At 33.9% G+C, this 26,190-nt stretch overlaps 2 protein-coding genes across 7 annotated transcripts in view; both read right to left on the bottom strand.

Moving 5' to 3' along the window:
- The window catches only part of LOC141585098 (fibronectin-like), a 43,977-nt gene extending 32,050 nt beyond the window's left edge, over positions 1 to 11,927 (bottom strand). For both annotated transcript variants that reach the window (XM_074402515.1, XM_074402514.1), the window contains exons 1-2: positions 11,841 to 11,927; positions 9,570 to 9,678 (exon numbers count right to left, since the gene is read on the bottom strand). In XM_074402515.1, the coding sequence (XP_074258616.1) occupies positions 9,570 to 9,638 (69 nt within the window). In that variant the 5' untranslated portion in view covers positions 9,639 to 9,678; positions 11,841 to 11,927. The remainder of the gene's footprint in view (positions 1 to 9,569; positions 9,679 to 11,840) is intronic.
- Positions 11,928 to 12,173: 246 nt separating this feature from the next.
- The window catches only part of OTOGL (otogelin like), a 346,243-nt gene continuing 332,226 nt past the window's right edge, over positions 12,174 to 26,190 (bottom strand). For 2 of the 5 annotated variants that reach the window (XM_074402507.1, XM_074402508.1), the window contains 5 exons: positions 25,975 to 26,079; positions 23,292 to 23,411; positions 21,934 to 21,979; positions 17,888 to 17,967; positions 13,550 to 17,195 (listed from right to left, as the gene is read on the bottom strand). In XM_074402507.1, the coding sequence (XP_074258608.1) occupies positions 16,995 to 17,195; positions 17,888 to 17,967; positions 21,934 to 21,979; positions 23,292 to 23,411; positions 25,975 to 26,079 (552 nt within the window). In that variant the 3' untranslated portion in view covers positions 13,550 to 16,994. Of the gene's footprint in view, positions 12,258 to 13,040; positions 13,356 to 13,549; positions 17,196 to 17,887; positions 17,968 to 21,933; positions 21,980 to 23,291; positions 23,412 to 25,974; positions 26,080 to 26,190 lie in introns of those variants that run through there. The other 3 variants (XR_012518405.1, XM_074402509.1, XM_074402510.1) reach the window with 3 other exon arrangements.

The following is a 26,190-nucleotide window of genomic DNA, read 5'->3' on the forward strand; positions in this document are numbered from 1 at the left end:
GACCTGTTTGCATTTATAAGAAATGCTAAAGGGAGTTCTTCAATATTAAAAAAAGAGGATGTTAATGAGCAATAAGAAATCATCCAAAGGTGGGCAGGTTGGGGAGGGATAACATGGGGAGAAATGCTAGATATAGATGATGGAGAGATGGCAGCAGCAAACCACTTTGCCATGTATGTACCTATGCAACAATCCTGCATGATTTGCACATGTACCCCAGAACCTAAAGTAAAATAAATGAAACAAAAAAAAAAAAAGAAAAAGAAATCATCCAAAGGAACCAAACTCACTAGTAAGTACACAGAAAAACACAGATCATTATAACAGTATAATTGTGATTTGTAAATACTCGTCTTAAGGAGAAAGAAAAAAAGATGAATGGATCAAAAATAGTAACTACAATAACTTTTCAAGACATAGACAATACAATTAAGATATAAATAGAAACAACAAAAAGTTAAAAAGCAGGGAGACAAAATTAAGGTGTAGAGTTTTTACTGGCTTCTTTTTGCTTATTTGTTAGTGTGTTTAACCAATCAGTGTTAAGCTGTTGTGATGGTTAATACTATCAATCTGATTGGATTGAAGAATACAAAGTATTAATCCTGGGTGTGTCTGTGAGGGTGTTGTCAAAAGAGATCAACATTTGAGTCAGTGGGCTGGGGAAGGAAGATCCACCCTTAAACTGGTGGGCATAATATAATCAGCTGCTAACGAATATAAAGCTGGCAGAAATATGTGAAAAGGAGATGACGAGCCTAGCCTCCCAGCTATGTCTTTCTCCTGTGCTGGATGCTTCCTACCCTCAAACATCAGACTCCAAGTTCTTCAGTTTTGGGACTCAGACTGGCTCTCTTTCCTCCTCAGCTTGCATGTAGCCTATTTTGGGACCTTGTGATCATGTGAGTTAATACTTAATAAACTTCCCTTTATACAAAAATAGCCAGATGTGGTGGTGGGCATCTGTAGTTGCAGCTACTTGGGAGGCTGAGGCAGGAGAATCACTTGAACCTGGGAGGCACAGGTTGCAGAGAGCCGAGATCATGCCACAGACTCCAGTCTGGGTAACAGAGCAAGACTCCATCTAAAATAAAATAAAATAAAAAACTAGAAAAGGAAGAGCAAACCAAACCAAAAGTTAGTAGAAGAAAATAAATAATAAAGATCAGAGCAGGAATAAATGAAATGAAGAAAACAATACAAAAGATCCACAAAATGAGAAGTTGGTTTTTTGAAAAGATAAATGAAATTGACACACCTTTAGCCAGACTAAAAAATATAAAAAACAGAAGAAAATGCAGACACTACAACCAATACCACAGAAATCAAAGGATCATTAGAGGCTACTATGAATAACTACATGCTAATATATTAGAAAACCTAGAAAAAAATTGATGAATTCTTAGACACATACAATTTACCAAGATTGAAACATGAAGAAATCCAAAATCTGAATAGGCCAGTAACAAGTAATTACATTGAAGCTGTAATAAAATGTCTCTTGACAAAGAAAAGCCCATGAATGGATAGCTTCACTGCTAACTTTTACCAAACATTTAAAGAACTAACACCAATCCTACTCAAACTCTTCTGAAAAACATAGGAAAGGAATTCTTCCAAATTCATTCTACAAGGCCAGTACTACACTGATACCAAAATCAGACAAAGATGTATTTGAAAAAGAAAACTGGGCCAGGTGCAGAAGCTCATGCTTGTAATCCCAGCACCTTGAGAGGCCAAGGTAGATGGATCCCTCGAGGTCAGGAGTTTGAGACCAGCCTGGCCAACATGGGGAAATACCATCTCTACTAAAAATACAAAAATTAGCCAGGTGTGGTGGTGTGCATCTGTAATCCCAGCTACTAGGGAGGCTGTGCAGTAGAATTATATGAACCCAGGAGGCAGAGGTTGCAGTGAGCTGAGATATCACCACTACTCCAGCCTGGGAAACAGCAAGACTCTGTCTTGAAAAACATAAAAGTAAAAATGAAAAATAAAAGAAAAAAGAAAACGATCGGTCAATATTCCTGATAAACACTGATGCAAAAATCCTCAACAAAATACTAGCAAACTGAATTCAACAACACATTAAAATGATTATTCATCATGAACAAGAGGGATTTATCCCATGGATGATGGCACAAAATATGCAAACCAATCAGTGTGATACATCATATCAACAGAATGAAAGACAAAAACCATAAGATCATTTTAATTGATACTGAAAAACCGATGATAAAATTTAACATCTCTTTATGATAAAAACCCTCAATAAACTGGAGATAGAAGGAACATACTTCAACATAATAAATTTTTATTATGTTGAACATACTTCAATATCTTACAAGTAGGCACTTAATGGATGTTTCTAGAATACTTGATGAAGATATATTATAAAACTGTCCATCTCCTTGTTTTTAGGTGCCATTGGGACTTAAACCTTTGCAAAATATTTAAAATGTTTTTGGAAAAGCAAATATAAACTTTAACATAAGTCATATCACTCTGAAAAAAAACTCATCCATGATTTACAAGATTACTGTAACCTGCCATTATCAAGTATGGTTTTGCTTTGAACACAGAGTCCTTTTCAGAATTCTTGGCAATATCCATAAGAATTTTTCTTTCTTGATGCTTCACTCTTTAGAGAAGCCAAGATCCATCACATTCTGGAGTGTGGAAAACTGACCTTTTGTAAGGTTAAAATGAAATCATACTTAAGAATGGAAGACTAGCATTGAAACATCCTTCTTTAAACCTGGAAAAAAGCAATGATACAGCTTTTTGTCTTTCCTGGTCTCATGGTACTTCTTGTTCTTGCAAGTCTTTTTTACTGTCCTCCTTTAAAGAAAACATTTTACTCAAAAATTTGTCACAAAAATAATACTTTCATAATCTGTAATACATTTCAAAATTAGCCAGATTTCTATCACTATTTAAAAAAAAGCCACTGTTGCTATAAAATTCATAAGCTTTATTTTGGTGGCATGAACTATAAGAGAAAGAAAATGAAAGATGGGTTAGCAGCATTATTCATCCATATTTGGTTTCTTAAACATGATGTCAAAAGGTTTATTTATTTATTTATTTTAGTTCTATAACTAGGCTTGGCCTTTTCTACAATGTAAAATTTCCTAAAAATTTATGGTATTATTTTTCTAGCATGTTCATTTGCACAGTATAAAAATAGTTATTGCAACAGATCTTTTATGAAAAGATATTCAACCAAATAAACCAAATTAATTTACTTTGAGTGGATATGGTATATTTAACCAAGTGGCTTTACTTCAAAATCCAAGATAAATATTCAGACTTTTCTATATTCATTGTCGTAAATTAAAATTCAAATATCATGTTAAAAATTGGGACTAAACAAAAAGAGTTTTTATGTCTAAGTTGGTGCTTGTGAAGTAATTCAGAGCTCTCGTTCATTTATAGCTTTCCTGATAGATTTTTTTAAGGCATATGCCAGGACAGGTGGAAATTTATTTCTGAAAGAGGTTATCAGCACATTTAACATGTGTAATTAATGAATTCAGTTCAGCAAACACTGAGAAATTCTGATGAAGAAGGTATCTTGGATGCAGGAACAGGGAAGAAAAGACAGCAAAACCCTGATTGCAAAGGCTTTATATCCAGGGGAGAAGATCCATTATCCTTACACTTTGAAATGTCAGAGAAAAAGAAGAGAAGAGTAGAGGATAAGTGAGCTCAGTGAAGTTACAGGAATGGGCAATGACTCTGACTTGTCCAAGAGCAAATCTCTAGCCCCAGTGATAAGCAAAAATCTAGGATGACACCTAAGATTCCCACCCTCTGGTACTCACACTCTATATAATTCTTTTCCTGTGAGGGTGGGTGAGACCAATGAATTTGATGGAATAGTCGCTTCCATGATTATGTTACGTTATATAAGACTTCATTGCAGCAGAACAAGAGAGGGGTTTTTCTGCTGACTTTGGAGAAGTCAGTTGCCAAGATGTCAGAGGGCCAAGTGGTTAGCACATGAACATGGCCTCCAGTAGCTGAGAGTGTGCCCCAGCTGACAGCCATCACAAAAAATGGGGATCTCACTCCTACATTTGCAAGGAACTTAATTCTGCCAACAACATGAATGAGCCTGGAAGAGGAAGATTCCAAATCTCAGATGAAACTACAGAACGAGCCAACAACTCTGTTTCAGCCTGTAAGACAGACCATGAGCAGAGAACCCAGCTAACCTGCATTCAAACTCCTAAGCCCCAGAAACTGAGATCATACATGTGTTTTGTTTTAAGCAACTAAATTTGTGGTAACTGGTTTCACAGCAATGAAAAACTAATACACACTCACAGTTACTGTGATTGGCCAGTCATTGCACTGGATTTTTTTAAATAGAGCTCAGAGATAGATGTTCTCTTCTTTTTGTTGGCAAATACATAAAGGTTGCTGCCTCAAAGGTAAAGGGCCGTGTGCAAAGTTTCAGTTGCTCATGGAGCAGCCTGCTATGTGGTGGGAAAGAACGAAACTGGCAGAGCAAGAGAAACAGAGATTAATGCATGCAAGTCCCCACATTTCATTCTCTCCTGCCTATCTTACGTTTGGTTATTGTTAGAAGGAAATAATTATCTCAAAGTCTTTGAAGGACATCTCTTGGAGTGAATTCATGCTACAACTACTACCTACCTCCCCTGGGTAAGTAAGTATGACATCATAGGGATTTGAACTCAGTCTACTTCTAGAGACTGGTCTCCTTACATCTAATCACATGAAAAGCAATAGAATCTCTCCTTACTGATTAAGTAATTAATTTCTTCTTCTTTGATGTAATTAAACCAGCTGCTGTTGGAACAAGGAAATGAATATAACTATAATTAGATGTATTCTGGCACTACTTTTAGCATAACACTTTAATATGTATATAGCCTATGTACTCATTCTACAGTTAGAAATAATTTCCTAATTCTTGATTTTGTCAGGCGTGGTGGCTCACACCTGTAGTCCCAAAACTTTGGGGGGCTGAGGTGGGCAGATCACTTGAGCCCAGGAGTTTGAGACCAGTCTGGGAAATATGGCAAAACCTCATCTCTATAAAAAAATTAGCTGGGCATGGTAGCATGTGCCTGTGGTCCCAGCTGCTCAGGAGGCTGAGGTGGGAGGACTGCTTGAACCTGAGAGGTCAAGGCTGCAGTGGGCCATGCAGGCTGAACTCCAGCCTGAGTGACAATAAGAGACCTTGTCTCAAAAAAACAAGTATATTATACATAGATATAGATATAGATAGATATAGATATAGATTTTAATACACTAATTTAATATCAAATAATTCTCATGTATTTGTTTACACATGTATTATCCTAATATTATAGATCAGCTTATTTCCTTAAGACTCCTTTGCACAATTTTATGGATCTTTTGTACAATGTTGATATTTGATTTTCAGAATTTGTGCCATTCTAAAACAAAACAAGTGATAAGACTTGGAGTGCAAAAAAGTATACTATATTAATTACAAATCATATAGTTCTTCTCTTGAAAATAAAGAACTAAAAAATAAATTGTTCATCACAGATGACGAGAAAGCACAATGTTCTATTTCAACTTGGCATGCCACATAGATGTGCAGACCATGCATGTTATTTTAGCCAAAATCAAATTGCTGAATATGCTCAGATTTATGCCATGACAGATATAAACAGTGACCTTTTCCAATATTATCTTATTCTTAAGTCAAGCAAAACAATTATGATCTTGGCAGATTTTAAAGGGGAAGTGGGAGTTTCTCTTTTAAATACAAACAAACATTATTATCTTCAAATATGAGTTACAAATTCCACATAAATTACAATTCGGCCTCCTCTGCTAAAGCTAGCCAATTTTTTTCTCTTCTGAAAAATGTTAGAAATATTTGTTTGAAGTTGGTATTACTCAAAATGGCTAATACTAAAAAATTTTTTTAATCAGAATTGTTTATGTATTGCTTAAATAGTAAAATATATGCCTTGAAGTAATTTTGGCTTTTTAACCTTCGGCCAAAATCACTATTTTCTAAGAACCTCACTATCTCTTTACAAATAAAACAAAGCATAACAAAACCTAATTTTCTTAGATTCAAGATAAATACTTGCTTATTGAAGATAATTTTGAATATATATACAAGTAAAAAATATAGAAATTCACCCAAAATACCACCAGCCCAAGATAGCCAATATTGAACATATTCACATATTTCTTCCCAAGATATTTTCTGTGCAATGTAATACATATCTTATTTTTAACAAGACTGGAATAATCCAATTATATATATCTTGTTTTTTTATAAAACATTTTGTGTCAGTAAAGAATTTTTTTAAATATGATTTTAAATTAAGTATAATAATCCAAGTTATAAATGTCACAATTTATATAACAATAACCAAAAAATAGAATTGTGGAATATTTGTTTCCAAATTTTTGATATCAGAAAAATGTTCAGACACGTCTTCAAGTGTGCATGACAGTACTCCTTAATGTATACCTAACTAATGTTTCTTTAAACATTGAAGAAAAAGAAAAATAGAAAAAAACAAAAACAAAAACAAAATCACAACTACAATTGTGCAACAGAATAAAACTGAGTTCAGAAGAAAATCTGTAAAATAGAAAAAAAGTCAACTAACAAAAGTGAAAAGAGATAGCTAACATATCTTACATTTCCAATCCTTGAACTCAGAGTTTTGAGATCTATACCTACCAGAAACTGATCAGGGACCACATTGTTACACAACTTTATGTCTAAAAGTAGTTAAAGCTTCTCTCACTCCAACTATCTCCCTGGCTTTCTATTTTTATTCAGATAACAGCTCCCAGAAAACAACAGATTCTAGCCCACTATATTTTATAGTTGGTGACCATGAGACAAACATGGTAGATTAGAAAGAATCAGGAATAACAAAAACCAAAAACAGTAGTTGTGCATAATGGAAACTGGAACTTCCCCTCTATTTTGATAATTCAGGATATTGGAGAAGCATGAATAGAGTTTGGAAAAGTGGCCACCTCTGTATAAAAGAGATATGCTAGCTAAAACATGGAAATTAAATAGAAATCAACTATCATCCTGCCCTATACTTGGAGATGTGAGAATAAAATTCAAAATTCTTCAAGTGGTAATAGAGTATAACCAAGGGTAACCCATATACCCTAATCATTAATAAACAGCCATAATGACATGAAAGTAAGCCATATAACCTATGGAATATGACTGCAAAGAAAAGGAAAGAGAATAGCATCCTAAAACTTCAGAGGAATAACAGACAAATTAGCATAAGTACCATGTTGGAAAATTTGGGAACAAAATGCAGGAGAGTTTGGTTTTCTCTACAGGGTGCAAAAGACATGTAGAAAAATATTTAGAGGAAACGGCAGTTTGGTATAGATATAAAGCAACCTGAGGTTACAAAATTCAATGATATAAAAATGACATCAGATAAAAAACTAATGCCAGTAAACTAAAAATTCTGCATTCACAGAATTATAATCTATGCTAACTGAAGTAGAGTAAATATGAATAGGTATTATGGGAGGAAAACTTGAAAACCTCTACAATTAGACAGAACAAAAAGACAGATGAAATATGAGAAAATGTCAAAGGTATGAAAGATAAACAACATACATATAATATTCCTGGATATAAAATGAGATAACTGAAATGAAAGCATATCAAATAAAACATCCTAGTAATATAATACATTTTATGTATTTAGAAAAAGACTGCATGAAGACTGAAAGACTTCAAATGTCTTAAGGAATATCAATGGATAGAGAATTATAAACATACATATTTTCACAATATCGTTGAATTCAAACCTTGAAGGAAATTTTTAATAAGCAACAATTTAGGAGACAAAGTAAAATATTTATGATGGAACCAAATATCAGCTAGAACCAGACTTTTATTTTGCAATACTAAATGCCCAAACACAGTGAAGCAATGTCTACTTTTTTGAAAGTAACTATGACCTCAAATTTTTATAACCAGCTATATATATATAACAAAAGAGAATATATATATCAAGTTCTTTCTATGTGCTTAAAGTTCTACTAAATGCTTTACATATGTTATTTTCATTAGCCTGACACTATTTCTATAGGACATTTGAAAAAACATGAAGTGTAAAATTGTTCAGTTTATTTAGAGTCACAAATAATTGTATAAAGATTTGATGTTGTACCTATTTGATCTCAGAACCTCACACCTTAGCTGTCATGCTATACTATGAATAAAACCTTAGAATATACAATCCATGTGCCTTTCCAGAGAAAAATTACTTGATGTTACATATCAAGCAACCAAAAAACAAAACAAACATAACAATTCAGAAATGGTAACATTAGCCTGACAGTAAGGGTTATAGCTAATTCACATGTAGAACTATTACGTTGGGTTACAAAACTGAGCCTATTCATGTGTTTGTATGTTTAGGTGCATGCATATATGGCTTTTAATAGAAAATATTAATATAGATATATAATTAAATATGGATATAAAATACATATGGTTATAAAGGCAGAAAAATTTAAATTACATATTCTTTAATTAAAAACATGGTTTCCTATACTTTTATCTATCCCTAAATTTCTGTAAATGCTGTATTTTTTAAATAGATGACATTTTTTGTAATATAATAAAATTTTATCTTTAGCTAGACATTTAAAACTTTCTCATTAGCAGCTGTTAGTGAATAAATTCTGAGAAGTTTCTTCCCCGTGACAAAGATGCAATGAAAAGACAAGGTTCCAAGAGCTACAGCCATTTATAAGACTTTATTAGAAAACTATGAAGGCTAGTAACACAACAGTAGCTAACTTTTGTATGAATTACCACATGGTGCCTTCTCATGGCAGATATCTTAGGAAAACGCATAGTGTCTGGTGGGTGACAGGAAAAGCCTCCTGCTTCTAACCGCAGAAATTATAAAAAACAGGCTCCTCCCTCTGGGAAGATATAGCCCCAAACAAGAGGACCATGACTTCATCTTTATGCAAAGGAAAAAAGACTTTCCTTCCTTTGAGTAGAAACAGCCCCTTGTCAAGGCACATGTCTTGGCTTGAGGAGCCTGATCTATAATTCAGCACTACCTTTCTTCTGTAAGATAAGCACTTTTATACAATGCCCAAACTGTACAACCATTCACAGCAATCCTGTCTGGGAATATTAGCACAAATGTAAATCCTAACCCATTTGAGTTTGGTCAATGGTACTTATTCTATATTTTGAAATTATCTGAGTCTATATGTTGTATAACAAAAATAAAATCCTAAGGCACCCCTAAAACAACTGAACAGATCCCCTCTGGGCAAAGGGGACTGCAGAGAAACCTAAAAAACTGAATTCCTGGCCACAATGTGAAAGGAGGTCATGCAAGTCTCATTATACCTTCTGCCTTTTGGACTTTAGGTACAACTGACCAGCATTAACATTGAAATGAAGACCATAAGACTGACAAAACAGACCCTGTGTGGCAATAAAATACCAAATTCCAATCTTAGTCTGGTATAGCATCACATGACAAATCGCATACCCTAAAGGAAATAAAAGTAAATCTTACCCCAAAATATATGTCTTTGACATATTGTGAAATGGTCCTGCAGTCTTCTCTTGTGGGGCAAGTTTGCATCTATAGAGAATCTCCTTCTCTTTCTATGTCTTTCCCAGATCTAGGAGAGATTAAATGAGAGTCTAACATTTTTTTTTAAGATGGTGTCTTGTTCTGTTGCCCAGGCTAGAGTACAGTGAGTGGCACAATCTGAGCTCACTGCAACCTCTGCCTCCCAGGTTCAAGCAATTATCCTACCTCAGCCTCCTGAGTAGGCTGGATTCCAGGCATGCACCACCATGCCCAGCTAATTTTTGTATTTTTAGTAGAGACAGGGTTTCACCATATTGGCCAGGATGGTCTCAATCTCTTAACCTTGCTATCCACTCGCCTTGGCCTCCCAAAGTGCTGGGATAACAGGCATGAGTCACCACACCTGGCCCTGACATTTTTTTAAGGTCTGAAAGAAGACATTTATTATCTACTGTCTCTGAAAGCTATAACCTGGAGGCTTCATCTACATAACAAGGACTTGGTCTCTACAACTGCCATTATTTTAACTCAAGCATTTTTTTCTACTGACTTCAAATCTTTAGACAGAACTTAACTCTTTCAATTAACTGCCAATCAGAAAATCTTTGAATTTACCTATGATTTGTAAGACCCACACCTTCACTATATCCTGCCTCTTTAGGCCAAACCAATGTATATATTCCATGTATTAATTTATGTCTTTGCTTGTGTCTCCCTAAAAGGTATCAAATCAAACTATAACCTGACTATGTTAGGCACACTTTCTTAGGACCTCTGGAGACTATTCTTTGGGCCATAGTCAATTGGCTCAAGACAAAGAGAATAAACCTATTTAAACATTTCACAGAGTTTTGCTGGTTTTGGTCAACAATATCATAACCACAAATCTTCATAATATATCAATTTTAATTAGTTGATATATCTGGATTTTAAATATTTACTGTTATTTTCTGTGTAATGTGAACATTAAGCATAAAACTTAACACGGTAATTGTCTAAAAAAAAAACCCTCAAAAACCTTACAGTTCCTATTAAGAGCCTCTTTTCTCCTGTTAGGCATAGCAACTCAAGAGACTGCCTTTCTCTTCTCCTTTTCAGCTTTATTGAATTGATAAATTAGTAATTAATTTGGATTCACCTCTTAAAACTAACATGAATGACAGGTTTTATTTTGTTAATAATTTAACTTCTAAAAATAGAATCAAAATTCCTAGGTTACATTCATTGTAATATAACCTTTAAAAGGTAGTGTTAGGTAAGTTAAAGTTTCCAAAATTGTTTGTTCTTCTAGGGCATAGCTTAAAATTACCAAGTAAGAAAATAAAGAAAGGAAAAATAGACAAAAGAACAACTACAGTAAGTATGTAAAAAGGTTTCAATTCAATGGCAAGCTCAGATACATATACTAATATCATATGAGCTGACATTTTTTGCTTATCATATCAGTGAGTTCATCTCTTACTATATAATATTGATGATGATAAGGGATAAAGGAAACAAACTCATAAATAGTGTTTGTGGGAGCAAAAGTTGATTCACCAGTTATGGAAGACAAATTTGGCAATAGGAAAAGAAATTCTTCACATGTTAATACCATTCGATCCTTAAATTCCACTTTACACTTAAGGATTTATAAAATGAAAAAATAGAAAAAAATTAAATATCCATTATTAGACTGGCTAAATCAATTGTGATATTCGCTTAATGGATTACTATATAGCATATAAAATTTCTGCTGCAGAAAAGTGCACAAGAATATAAGAATTTTAACAAATTTAAAAATTAAAGAAATATATGTTCAATATCAGGAGAGGCAGCGAGAAAGGAAAAAATAAATAACCAAATATTCAAAATAAATTATTTGTGTGGCTATTTTGTTTTTACTTTCTACAATCAATACATGAGTCTGTTTTTTAACTATTCTCCCTCCCAACATGACAGAATATACAGTTAAAAGTCTTTATTGATTTAATAAGCAAACATTTGCATCTTGTAGTTTAAATGTTTATTTCCGAGCCTATCAGGAAGTATATACGTATGTATATGTACACACAACACACACACATGCAGTGTTAAGAGCTGTGAATGGCCAGGAAAACTGAGAAAGAATGGTTATAGAGGTTGAAATAGAGCCTGAGTTGGGGAAGACTGGGAGGAAGTAACTTAAGGAAAGCGAGATGAGGCAGGAGAGGATCAAAAGCAAGTACAAGGCAGATTGTTAGACAGCAGGCACAACTCACACAGACGTACCTGGAAAGGCCAAATGGAATCCCTACATCTTGGAAAGATTGCTGGGAGTGAGGAACGATGGTGAGCAATTCACTGGCTGACTTCTGGGCTGTCACGCCTCGGTCAGAGTTGACCCCATAGGGTATTATTAACTCCTCTGCTCTTTCCAGCTGCATTATCCAGCTCATCAAGGCATTCATGAGGGTATGTGAGTTTTTACAGAAGTGGTGGTGGAAGCCAGAGCTCCCATGACATACACTAGGCAGGCATAGAGTCCTTCCTCCACAGAAGTAGATTGAGCAGTGATCAGAGGAAGATGAGCAGGCCCACGGTGGGGACCGGGTCAGCTACACATGTGCCGTGCTGTTCCTGTGTCCATAGTCTGGTGGGAAGAATCTTCCATGAAGGTGAAAGCAGAAGCGGATCCAGCACCACCAACTGCAGAAACATGAGCATGAGCCAATTTCTGCATGAGCAGAAGTGGAGGGGTGCATGCATCAAGAGCAATTTATCACCTAACAATCTCCTTTCAACCCACTTCACTATGCTTTTGTCCATAAGAAACACCAATTCTTCATTCATAAATTCAGTGGCTCATCATTTGACAGGCTGTAACTACAGACCATTGTATAGCCCTATATTCCCTTGGCTCTATGACCTCCATCAAGGTTCCAGACTTTATTTCAACATCTATGGCCATTCTTTCTCAGTTCTTTTCCCTGGCCATTCTTTTTCTATATGAGTCCTTAGATGTAAGAGGTCTTCAAGACTCAATGTTAAATCGTGTTTTCCTCTCATTGCATACTCTTGCCCTAGCTAACTTTGTCTATTCTCATAGTTTCATACAATTTATATGTTAACAAATCCTAAAAATACTTCAACAAAGATGTTTTTTGAGCACCAAACCAACAGAAATAGCCACGTTCTGATAACAGCACTCAGTTGTCTAATCAGCCATATCAACATGCTCAGAATTGGATTCTAAATGTTCCCCATCCCACCCCTAAAATTCACCTTTCTGTTCAAGGTGTATTCATTCAGCTGCTGATCAAACTCAGAAACATTCTCAAAACACTTTTCTGTATCATAACAATTACCGAGTCCTTGACTTATATCTTATATAGTACGTTTCTCCCTCTGAAATATATCTTGTATAGTACGTTTCTCCCTCTGAAATGTATCTTGTATAGTACATTTCTCCCATCTGCACTGTCACTGCCATTTCTCACCTATTCTATAGCAATAGCATCATATCAGCCTTTTTGTTTATTGCTTGGCTTCCCAGTTCATCTCACCAGCCTCATTCTATATCACACTCCCCATTACTCAAAACAAACAGACAAAATTCTGTCTATCAGTTCCCTGATCAGCCTTTGTCCTTTCTTCTCAAAATACCTTAATATGTGCTGCTCTCTTCTCTTGGAAATGCTTTATTGGTTGACTCACACTCGTCCTTCAGGTCTCAACTTACACATCAATTTCTCAGAGGCCTCCCTTTACTTTTCACCCAATCTCTGGCGTGTGCTGCATCCCACGCTGCACAAGGGTTCAAAGACATAAGAGGGAACGGCAGGGGATAAAGAAAGATATATAGACAGATAAATAAAGGTGGGCCAGGTGGTCCAAAAAGCTGATAGTGTCAGTCTCTTCGGCCCCGTCCTGCCTCAGAGTACTTTATTTTATATGTACACAAAGCACATAGCAGAGGGAGGGTGCAGTTATCCGGAACAGCCTGTGATTATAATTCTCATACTTCAGTTAACATACCTCAGCTAACAACTGTCTTGCAGCAAGGTCAGTGAAAGCTGGTTATCTTTTGCTAGGCCCAGCTGCTCTTCTCCAAGACATACACATTCCCCAATTATGGTTTCACTTCTCTGGAGTTCAAAGTTCACAGCAGCCTTGCTGATGATCCTCCTAGAGGGGATGGGCTACTCTGGCTCTCTGCACCAACCCAAATTAGATTTTGCTATGTCACTGTCCTAGCAACCTCTACTCTTCCCTTGCAGCATATATCATGACTTAGAAGTGTTCATTTATTTATATTAGTATATATTTGTATCTGATTTAAATATTTGAAATGCAAGACATTCATAATTCAAAAATCAAAATGTATATTTAGAAATATATGGAAAAGTCTCATTTCCATCCCAATCTTCATCTACCCTGATGCACCTCCACCACTGGTTTGTGCCATTTTATTAGCTCATTGTTTACTTCCTATGTAAAAATGATTATATTTTCTTATTTGAGCCCTTTTTAATTTACAACATCTAGCATTTTAATATGCTGTTCTAGATTTCAATACTTTATTCAATTTAAAAACATGTTTTAGAAATCATCCCACACCAAATATATATTTCTTTTTCATTCTTTCTTCACAGATGTATAGTATTACATATGTGGATTAACATACCTTATTCAACTATTGTTGGCTCTTTTCTATTACAAACAATGCTTCACAAATACCATTATGTATTTGTACAGAGGTGTTTGTATAGGATATATATTCTAGAGAGTTTGATCAAACCAAAAAGCATTGCAAGGTTTTCCCTAGGATTTCTACAATTTTGTGTTATCATCAAGGACATGTGAGAATGCCTATCTTCCCAGAGCCTTAAAAAATAAAAATATTAAACTTCAGAATTTTTACCAGTCTGGTAGGTGAGAAATTGAATTTTGGTGTATATTGAATGTGAAATATTTTATTAATTAAAAGTGTGCTCAGTTATCTTTTTCGTTAAAGAATCCACTAGTCTAACTTCTTTTTCTTTCAACTATCAGTTTGTATCTATGGCTCATTTTTTCAATTAGTTTGGTAATTTTTTTCCTTTTGTGATTTTTTTTTTCAGGAGCGCTTTATATACAAGATTAGACTATGTCAGTGATATGCCACAAATATTTGGTTTTACCTTTTTTTGACTTTTGTTTTCTAAGCAGAATTTGTCTGCTTTCAGTTTTCTTACTGTTAAATTTATCAATCATTTATTTGGGGTATCTGGATAATGAGTCACAATTAGAATGGCTCTCCCCAGTCTAAGATTTCTTCCCTATTTCCTTTTATAATTCCTATGTTGTTTTCTTTTGTTTTTGAACAATTAAAACTCTGATTCATTTGGAGGTTATCCTACTGTCAATGGATGTATGAATTCAAATTTTCTTTGTCTAAGTAACCATTCAATTATCCAAGCACCATTTATTGAGAACCAATTTGTACCCCTCTGCTGATTTCAGGGCCATCTTTATCATATGCCACATTCTAATAAGTTTTGGGATCTCTTTCTGTAATTTCTCATATGTATGGCTGTTTAAGGCCTGCTGTCTTACTAGACTCTATGTAACATGGGGGTTAGGACTGTGTCTGTTTAGTTCTGCCTGTGTCCCTAGAGTTTATAATAGTGCCTGGCATATGTAGGCCCTAAATGCATATTTGCTGTATTTGTTGAATGTTTATAAAGTTCTAGGAGAATGTTTCCCCTTTATCCACAAATGGGTTTAAAGATTACTTAATATTTTTAATGTAATAACAAATATTTTACAGAAAATGAAAATAAAAATGGGCAATAGACAATATACAACATTAGGTACTTCTATTTGAGATATATGACATTTTCTCTTAAGTGAAATATTATTTTTACAAAATCATTTAATTATATATATGTTAACAGGAATCAGAAAAGATTGAAATGTTAACATTTCATGAACATCTATATTAAGCACAAGCAAGATAAATCAATTTCATATGCAGTAAACACTGGGATTTGCAGATGCAACGTTAATTTTTTCACACACATTTAAATAACCCTAGGGATCCAAAATATTTAGTAAGTTGCAATATTTTGGAGAAGCATGATTTTGAAAAGAAAATATTAGTATGTGAAAGCCCCCATCACGTATCTCAAGCCTAAGCCCACCCTTAAGGCTCAGTATCTGAGTTGCAATGCGACTTTACTGTTCTCTTATTGATGGTTGACTTCACTTGATGCAGGGCATTCATTCCTTTATACCAAGGAGAAAATTTGGACAATTTTTAATTATAGGTGGCAAAGAATCTGGGGATTCCCAAAGATCTCAAGACATCCTTCTTGCAAATGTCAATAATCTACCATATTTTAAAAGTGTAGCATTCTATTTTAAAGTTATTAATACATTCAGATAAATTTATTTCATTCTTCATAGGCAGAGCAGCAGCATTAATAGCAAAATAGCACTCAATTTCAACAGTATGTAAGTACATCTTCAAGATTAAATGTTAATAGAAAGTAACTAAATGTTAAATACTGACAACACTTTTAACAGCAGTTTTAATAATATAAAAAATAAAAGTTCAAGATCTCTGTTCTCTACTTAGCAAATGATGCTATATTTTCCTTTTCCTTACTAGTAGAATAACAGTGTATGGGGGGCATTTTTCAACATGTTGAACTTAAAATACTTAATTCTATACAATGCAAACTCTTTAAGAATGAAGTATTCTGTGATATACTCTTATCATACACTGTTGAGGATTTTAAAAGTGACACAGTACTGGAATAAGAGAGACCTAGAATGTAATCCAACTGTTAATATGAATTTACTATATTATTACACTGAATAAATTGGTACGAGTCACACAGCTACTCTAGTTACCTGTTACAGCTGCAAAATGAGGGGAATTTATAATGACTTCCCTAATAACCATTCAGGTTTTAAATAATCTATTATCTGTCTCTAGGCATATCATTTTTTATTGCTATCTATATGCCAATTTTAACTGATCATATTTACCAGACTAAGGAGTACAGACTAAAGGGCATCTTAATCTGGATAGCTATGGCAGACTTTGAAAATTAAGAAAAAAAGAGCTATTGAGTGAAATTGAAGGAATTTTTCAAAATAACCTTCCAATTGATGAGAATATACCGTATCTGCACCAGGTTGCAATTAAATACCTAACAGCATTTCAGCTGAACAACTTAGTCATTTGATTTTCTAAAATAGAGTAAAGCAATGAATCTAATTTTGTTATTGAAACTGTGTATATATTTTGTACCATTTGCTAAATTTCCACATTCCAAGTCTGAAAAATACAGTATTCTTAAACAGCATAAATCTGCCACATGCCTAAGTAATAGTGATAAAAGTTAACTCTATTTGACATTATGACATTGTATAGAGTTCTTGGAACCCAAGAGTTTAATTCCACTGGCAGGTACAGTCTATGGGTTCCTGGAGAGTGTACATGATTTCAGTGCCATTTCCTGAGCAATACAGAGGCACAGTCAAGTTTCGTATTCCATTTTCACGACAACACTTGCAGAATCTTAGGTGACTTTCAATATTGATGTTATATATGGTAGCTGATGGACATTTGCCATCACAAGATGCAACATTTATCTGCAAGAAGTGACAATGAGAAAAAAGTCTTAAACTTTTAAAAGTACTGGTTTTATTTGATTCCACTAATAAAATCAGATGAAAAGCTTTCTTCCTCATCACTCTAACCCTCAAGCTTCTGCATGTTGGAAGATTGTGAAAAACAATAAATGAAATATCATTCATACAAGTCAAAGGAATATTCCATGGCAATGCTCAACAAAGCAGTGTTGACATAACTCCACGTTAAGTGTGTACACATAACTCGACATACACACACACACACACACACACACACACACACACACATATCGAATATGTTAATCACGATATAGTTAATCTATTGTAACCTGTGTTATATCACGGCTCAAGTAGACTGTAGAATTGAGCAGGTCATATTAAAAGAGGCAGAGTTAGAAGCAGGATTCATTTTGCTGAGTAAAATTGCAGAGTGAAGACAACATGTAATCAAATACACTTAGATTCAATTTCTATCCCTCCCAATTGCAATTATCATTCAGAACTGTTGATTATGCTAAGAATAATTTATACTTCTTCATAAACAGAAAACTGTAATATTAGAATGTAGGAATAATTTCAGTTAAATATTGTAGGTGGTGGCACTTTGTTGGCTTACAAACTTATTCGTTCTGTAACACATATACTTTAAGATGTGTACCATTTATGTAGCAAAATGACATTTTTCCACTTACAGGGCTTTGGCTCATACAGTCCTGTTTCCTTATGATTGATTTAATTATCACCCTCTGGCATATTCTTTCTTCTCGCTTGCCTGATAAAATATAAAATGTATTTATTCATCAAAAGGCCCATGTTAAATTGTTTCTTAATTAAACATATGAATATATTTATAGTTAAAATTTCCCTCTTACATTTTTATATGCAATATTTATTTTTGCCTTCTAAATCTTAAATTTTACCTTTTAAGTCATATTTTCTGGATTTACACTTACTGATTTCCACTTTTCATCTTCTTGTCTTAGAATAACTATCATAATTAGAAATCAGAAATATTCCACACATGTAATAATGCTAACATCAACCTCTGTGTGGCATATGTGTTTAAAATAATTTTTGAAATGAACCATCTTTACTATGACCTATAACATGCCTCACCCTCTTCTTTCTATCACCTTCCTCCTCTTACTTTCTGTGCAATAGCCACATTTTACTATTTCCTCCACTTTGAACACTCTTCACTGTCTGGGTGGCTTCCCAAGGACACTCACTCTCTACTCAAATGACAACTCATCACCAAGGCATTTTCTAAGCTGCCACTTAAGTTAGCAATCCAACTCCTCTCATTCTCCATTCCTTTCATTCTACATTATTTTTCTTCATACCACTCATCACTGCCTGACATATTAGAATATGTTTATGAGTTCGTTGTTTCTTTCCCTTCCTGATAATGAACATTCTCCATGCACATATTGCTTCATTCACTACAATGGTCCCAGTAGCTAAAAAGATCTTCATGATGTAGGCACTCAATAAAAACCCAACAAGTTAATTCATTCAGTAAATGAAACTGGGACAGCATTAATTTATTGTTAGCTGGTACCAAGAGGCACTTCTAATTCATTTCTCAAAAACTTTATTGTAACAGATTTTATTCAACACTGAGCCTGTGATCATATCCAACCTCCACAATCTCTACAACATAGGCTAGTCTTCAGATAGCAAAGGCAGCAGAAAAGAGTTTTCTAATATGCCAGCAGGAACTACATTACGAGTCATTTCACGTTAGATGAGAGAAACTGAAGTGGCTTGTTATTATTCTGCAACTTCAAATAACTTAGCAGAGTTGAAAGATCCTGGGCCCAGACACTGGACCGGCCTAAATTTATTATTGACCAGTGTGATCAGCTTCTCTCTGAACCTTCTAGTTCTCATCTGTAGGGAAAACATACTGCCTCCCAGAACTGTTGTGAGGATTAGTTGTGTTCCTGTCAACAATGTGCTTAATAGAGTATCAATGTGTGGCAGGCAATAGTGGTCATTCATATGATCAGTCACAAAGCTGCTTCCCTGTCTGCCCTGAGATAACATAAATGTACTCACTTATCTAATAATTAACACGGGGATACAGAAACCAGGACCTTAACATTGCCATGTGACTCTATTCCTGTATCTCTTACTTAAGGAAGAGTCTAGACTCTGAAGAAGAAGATGGAAAAAAAAGGGAAATCTTAAATTTCCTGATAATCTAAAGGTAAATTGTATTCTTTGAGTCCCTGATACAACGACTATTTGATACATCTTAGTTTATATTTGATTTAGACAATATGAATGAAAACTTGCTTATTTCTAATGAACATTTTTAATCAATGTATATCTAATTAAAGCCTTAGTAATTAAAAACATATGGGTGATATTATACTATCCCCCAAAGTCTTAGCCATGTAATTATCATGGGTGGAATTGTGTCTTTTAAAAATGCCTGTGTACCTTAGAATGTGATGTTATTTGGACACAAGATCTTTGCAGGGATAATTGAGTCAAAATGAGATCATTAGGGGGCTTTAATTCAATATTCCTGATGTTCATGTAAAAAGGGGAAATTTGGAGGTAGACACAATAAAGAGAAAACACCATGTGAGCATGAAGATGGCCATCTACATGCCAAGGAAAGAGGTTTGGAGTGGATCTCTTTTACAGTCTCTCCAATCCTGCTGACATCTTGGTTTTGGAGTTCTAATCTCCATAACTGTGAAACAATAAATTTCGATTTCCAACCAATTTTTGGTTTGTTACAGCAGCCCTGCAAACTAATACAACAACAAATTAGATGTCAGGCCATTCTATGTTGGATTTGTTTGCTTGTTGTAAGTGTGTATGTGTGCAGTGAATTTGACTTTTTACACATTATGTAGATAAGAGTTCAGTCATTCTAGCCCTGCCACCTCAACAGAGCTCCTCCTTCATCCTCTGCCCTTTCCTAAAACTTGTCCTGGTAATGTTTCAGAATACCACAAAGTGTTAAGAAGCAGGATGTGAAATCAGGCCCGCAGTAGATTTCCAGCCTTACCACTCATAAGACGTATGACTTAGACAAATTATTTAACCACACTAAGCTGAAAATCAAGATAATATCAGAACCTATTTCATTGGATTTGGGGGAGAATAAATCATAATATATTACATATTATATATTGTATATAGATAGTATATAGTACAGCATATTGTGTTAATATTTTAATACATTCTAATATTCGGTTCAATATGACTCTATGGATCTAAAAACATAAGACTACTCTTACATATGTATAGGATTTAGTCCTACATTAAATAAATTCAGAAATCTCCCTCAGGAGGCATGCCCATTCGTATCTAAGAACCTGACCCAATAGCATGGTATTATTAAATTGAATTTTGTTGCTCCCCTTTCCTAAAGCCTTCTCTAAATTTTAAAATTACTGTCTATGCCAATTTTCTCAAAATTCCTATTGAGATAAACTCATAAACACTTTAGAAAGAAAAAGCAAATATGGTTTCATGGATAACCCTCTATTCTATTTCATGTTTAAAAATTATTCAAAAGTATTATGAAATAGTAATCCCAGCACTTTGGGAGGCTGAGGCAGGCAGATCACCTGAGGCCAGGAGTCTGAGACCATCCTGGCCAACATAGAAACCCCATGTCTACTAAAAATATGAAAATTAGCAGGTGTGGTGTTGTGTACCTATTATCCCAGCTACTCAGGAGGCTGAGGCATGAAAATTCCTTGAACCCAGGAAGCAGATGTTGTAGTAGGCTGAGATTGTGCCACTACATACCAGCCTGGGCAATAGGGCAAGACTCAATCTCAAAATAATAATAATAATAATAATAATAATAATAATAATTGGCCGGGCATGGTGGCTCATGCCTGCAATCTCAGCACCTTGGGAAGCCAAGGTGGGCAGATCATGAGGTCAAGTGATCGATACGATCCTGGTCAATATGGTAAAACCCCATCTCTACTAAAAATATAAAAAATTAGCTGGGTATGGTGGTGCGCACCTGTAGTTCTAGCTACTCTGAAGGCTGAGGCAGAAGAACTGTTTGAACCCAGGAGACAGAGGAGGCAGTAAGCCGAGATTGCACTGCTGCACTCCAGCCTGGTGACAGAGAGAGACTCTGTCTCAAAAAAAAAAAAAAAAAAAAAAAAAAATACTATCAGATAGACCTTATAATTCAAGCTAATAAAAAATATATTGCATTCAGATAACTTTAATTATGAAAATAATTACGGGAATTTTTATGAAAAAGATAAAAATACAATTTACTAAAATGATATTATCCCAAGTTCATTGTACAAAGCTATACACTTGTTCAAACAGGTTTGAAAAATACTGCACCCCATATGTTGTCTTTGGAGTCACAATGCTATTCTAACTATAATCTACTTGTTGGTGTAAGTTCACCATGGTTCAAACAAATATGTCACAAGACACTTTTAAATTTTAAATATATTGAAATCTAATGAAATACCTTTCGGGATATGCCACAATAAAAGAATTAACATTTAAATCAAAATTAATCTAAACAAAAACACTTAATTTACACTCCAGAAGTTAAAGATTAAATCACAAAATCATTAACCAAAAGATTCAAAAACCTTTAAGTAATATATTTTATAAAATTTGTTTTTCTCTTTGCATCACAGGAATTGAATTTTGTGAGGAAAAACAGTAATCACTATGAGCAATTAAAACTAATCTATGAAGTAAATGCATGGAATATGCTGTCACTTACAGATCTTGCAGCAGCCTTCATTATAAAGCTTCACAATCCCTTCATTCTAGAAAGAGAAAAAAGGAATAAAGTCAAAGAATATGGAGTTCATCCGTGTTCTCTTATACTAGGAAAGAAAACTAACTTTTCTAAAACTTTTATCAAATATCACAAAGCCTTTATAGAAAAATAACTGGAATTTAACTATTACTAATAAGAATTTCTTTGTTTATAAAATCTGGACTAGACATTTTGTTTAAAATTACATTATTTATACATTGGTACTATGGAAAATAGTGTAAAAGAATTATTTTAATTAAAAGAACACTTTAAATGTCACAAAATATTTTTACTAAAACAAAATAATAACAGCTATTCTAACTAATGACCATTATATATTTTCAACTTCTTGAAATAACCCAAACTAATTCGATTTGACTTGAGTTTCTGAATATAACTGAATGTTAAAATGGCACATCTTTTTCTTTAATATTTTATTATTTACAAATATTTTCTTCCTCAGAGGACACTTGTCTAAGACTAAATTCTTATAAGAATTGCTAATTGCTTTAGCAATCTGTTAAGTGCAATTTGATTTACTCTATAAATATTAGTCTGTTAAATATGATGATGGCCAAGTTTTTTCCAGAGCTAAAATTTTGTGACTTTAGTACATGTTATAATATCTAGCTAGTCAGCCATCCATCATCATTGGAAAGGTAAGTCCTGAAAAAAAAAATTCAGTGAGACTAGACTATACTATTTCTCTATATGACAGAAAAAATAAAACTTACTTTTATTAGGAATTATTATTGTGTAAATAAATAAAGCTACAAAAATCGTGAAAACTAAAAACTATCTCATGTTCACAAATCTACTCTCCCAGTAAACTCTCTTCTGAGAGAATAGGAAAATTGATAGAGCAAAACTTAAGAATAGGCAATATTGTGACTTATACTAAATATTTCGGTGGACTGTGACCAGAAAAGCTAAGGCAAACGTAATATAGGCCAGCACACATTAAACTTGAATGACATCATAAATCTTGCTGTTTAAGAAAGAAAACTGGCCAAGCTCTGATTCCTTAGCTTATTGATCCATATTAAAGGAAGGCCAAGACTGCTGACCAAATGATTTTTCAATAATCTTTGGATCTATACATTAAAACCCAACAATTGCAAAGTATTCAAAGACAGTCAAAATTATCTGGAACACCACATATAACTCAAAATTTCAAACTCAAAAAAATAGAACAGAGCTTTTATTTAGTCATGAAAATAACATATTCACCACAATGTAAACATGACTTTAGAAAACATTAATGTATATTTTCTAAAATATGTAATACTAAATTTTCTTAGACATAACAAAGTACAAACCATTTTGCATTCAGTCTCATTAAAAGGGGGACAGACCATAGTGTAGTTCAGAATTATTGCCCCTTCATCAGTTTTAATACATTCATATGTGGTGCAATTGTAGTGCCAGGTACTCCCTTCCTAAAAATCAAAAAGCAGGTTACTGTTTAGCATATTAAAATCTGCTGTATTTCTTAAGTACAATATATTCTACTCTACTGAATAAAAAGTCAAATCAAGATGCAGAGGCTTCTTGTGACACAAAATGTTCCATCTGAAAATGACCCTAAATTTATCTAAAATGATTAAAAATACATATACACGTTTGGTGTGTACTTACCTAAAATGATAAAAATACACACACATATATGGTGTTTTTGTATATGCTAGGTTTCACAGTAGAACTGAGAGGTAAATGTGAAACAACATAATAGAGAGTGAAGAAGCAAATAGGTATCTGTTTCTACTACAAAATTATCTAATTTAACTAAGTGTCAAAGGTCTTGCTTTAATATTTCCTCACTAATTATAAAACAACAAATCATATTACTTATATGCCTCCTTTCTTGAGATGTGTTTATTCTTCCTGCTACTCCCTTATTGCCAAAAAGTTTAAAGACATATTTAAATGACAGTATTTATTGGTTTGTGAATCTAATTGTGCATACCTTACAACATTTTAAAATTTATCCGTATTCTTTCAAGAAATATTTAAATATAGTAACTGTTTCACTTCTGATTTCAGAATTTCTATTTAAAAGTAAAGTCAGATGAAATAATTGTTAATCTACATTTTTATTTTATAACTCACATCTAAAAAATAATAGTAGTTAATGTTAGCATTACTTAGGCGAAAAGGAAAATTTGATGGAAAATATGTCTCTTTTGCATTTTATTCTACTTTAAGATGGTTAGCCAGGGTCGGGGGCGTGTTGTTCTAGGCCTTCTCAATTTATCATAGATTTTACCATAAACTAATTAAGGCCATTCTTTTGACAAATTGGGACATCAGACCAGGTCGCCAGCTATGATGAAGAAGGCTACATTTTTTGAATCTCAAGTAACTTTCTGTGCTGCTGGGCAAATTGACTTAATTCTGTACAGACAAACACTTTGAATCGTAAGCCTTTTTATTGTCACTCCATCCTTGCTACTATTCATGATTCAAACATCTACCCCTATTCTGAATCGGGGTGTTGACACTTTATGGTTATTTTCAAATGAACAGTAACTGCTACACTCTTGAAAGCACTTAAAGAAAGTGTAAGCATGTTCTGAATAGTCAACCATTAACCTGGTAAAACATGGACTTTTCTGTTTACTCAAGTATTAGACCAATATGTAGATATAATCTTAAAAGATTTTAAGCAGTGATGAAGAAAGTTTGGGAAAGGAGAAGGCACTTTAGGGACATGAAACCTTACATTACATGCTCTTGGTTATAATTTTTTTTTTTACAGCGTCTCCCTCTGTCACCAGGGTGGAGTGCAGTGGCGTGATCTCGGCTCAGGCTCACTGCAACCTCCGACTCCCTGGCTCAAATGATTCTCCTGCCTCATCCTCCTGAGTGGCTGGGATTACAGACATATGCCACCATGCTTGGCTATTTTTTGTATTTTTAGTAGAGATGGGGCATCACCATGTTGACCAGGATGATCTCAATTTCTTGACCTCATGATCCACCTGTCTCGGCCTCCCAAAGTGCTGGGATTACACGCGTGAGTCACCAAACTCAGCTGCTCTTGGATACTTTTAAACATAAGTTCAATGCATTCAGGTATTTTTTCCTTTGCATTTTTAAAAATGTGTATTTCTAATTTGTTTGCATATTTAATTTTGTCGAAACTGAGAAATTCATGAGTTGAATTTATAAATCAACTCTTCATTTGCAGCCAAATGAAGTATTTATTTTTAAAAAGAAAGGGTGAAGAAACCAATACTGATTTGTATATGTGTGTGTTTACATACATACACATATTTTTTTCCTTGACTACATGCTCACCATATCAAGTACAAATATATATTTTTGTACATAATATATAATGGCTAGAAAAATGTCAATTGTCTATTCAAAGAATTCTACCTGTGTGATAGATTACATTTATTCTAATCTGTTGATACCTCTGTTAATTTGCTTTAAGAGATAAAATTTTATTTTTGGAATTTGTAAAACAAAATAACAGTCATAGTCAAACTTTGGCTTGAAGATATCTTACAGATCAGTAAAGAATTGTAATGAACCTACTTTCTTTTCTCTACATTCTAATTTTTTGTATAGCTTAAGGTCTTCTATGAACTTCAATTAGAAAAGATCTATACATATTCAAATTCAAGGAATAGTAATATTTAATTTATCTGAAAACAAAAATTGCTGTCACATAAAAACATTAATTGTTCCTTCCCTTCACAATCAGAATTTCTCAAAGCATATTTCTTACATCTATAAAAAAAGAAATAAAGATCTATGATACAATAAGTTTGAGACATAAGTGAAGCATTTTTCTTTATAACATAAATTATCAGACACTTTACAATGTAACAAATGTAACTGTGTCTTGTGTGCTGTAAGTGTACTGTGTTTATTGTATGCAGTGCAGTGTGTGTGTGTGTGTGTGTGTGTGTGTATGTATGACATTTTCTAAACTTATTACTCAAGAACACCTCCTTCAAGAAATAGCACAGTGTTACTTTCCATGAAACATACCGCATATATAACTGATGTTCCATTTTCCATATGAAATTTACAGGATAAATTTCTGCAGGTACCACAACAATCATAATCACTTTGGGATGGAGTGTATACCTGGTGCTGCATATAATAATGATATATTAGATTAGCGACACCATATCAATATTTTTAATGAATCACTTGGGGAGAATTATTTCTTCCAAACATAACTAGAAGCTCTCTCCAGACAAC

Source organism: Saimiri boliviensis, chromosome 7, assembly GCF_048565385.1.
Source record: "Saimiri boliviensis isolate mSaiBol1 chromosome 7, mSaiBol1.pri, whole genome shotgun sequence".
Taxonomy (NCBI): domain Eukaryota; kingdom Metazoa; phylum Chordata; class Mammalia; order Primates; family Cebidae; genus Saimiri; species Saimiri boliviensis.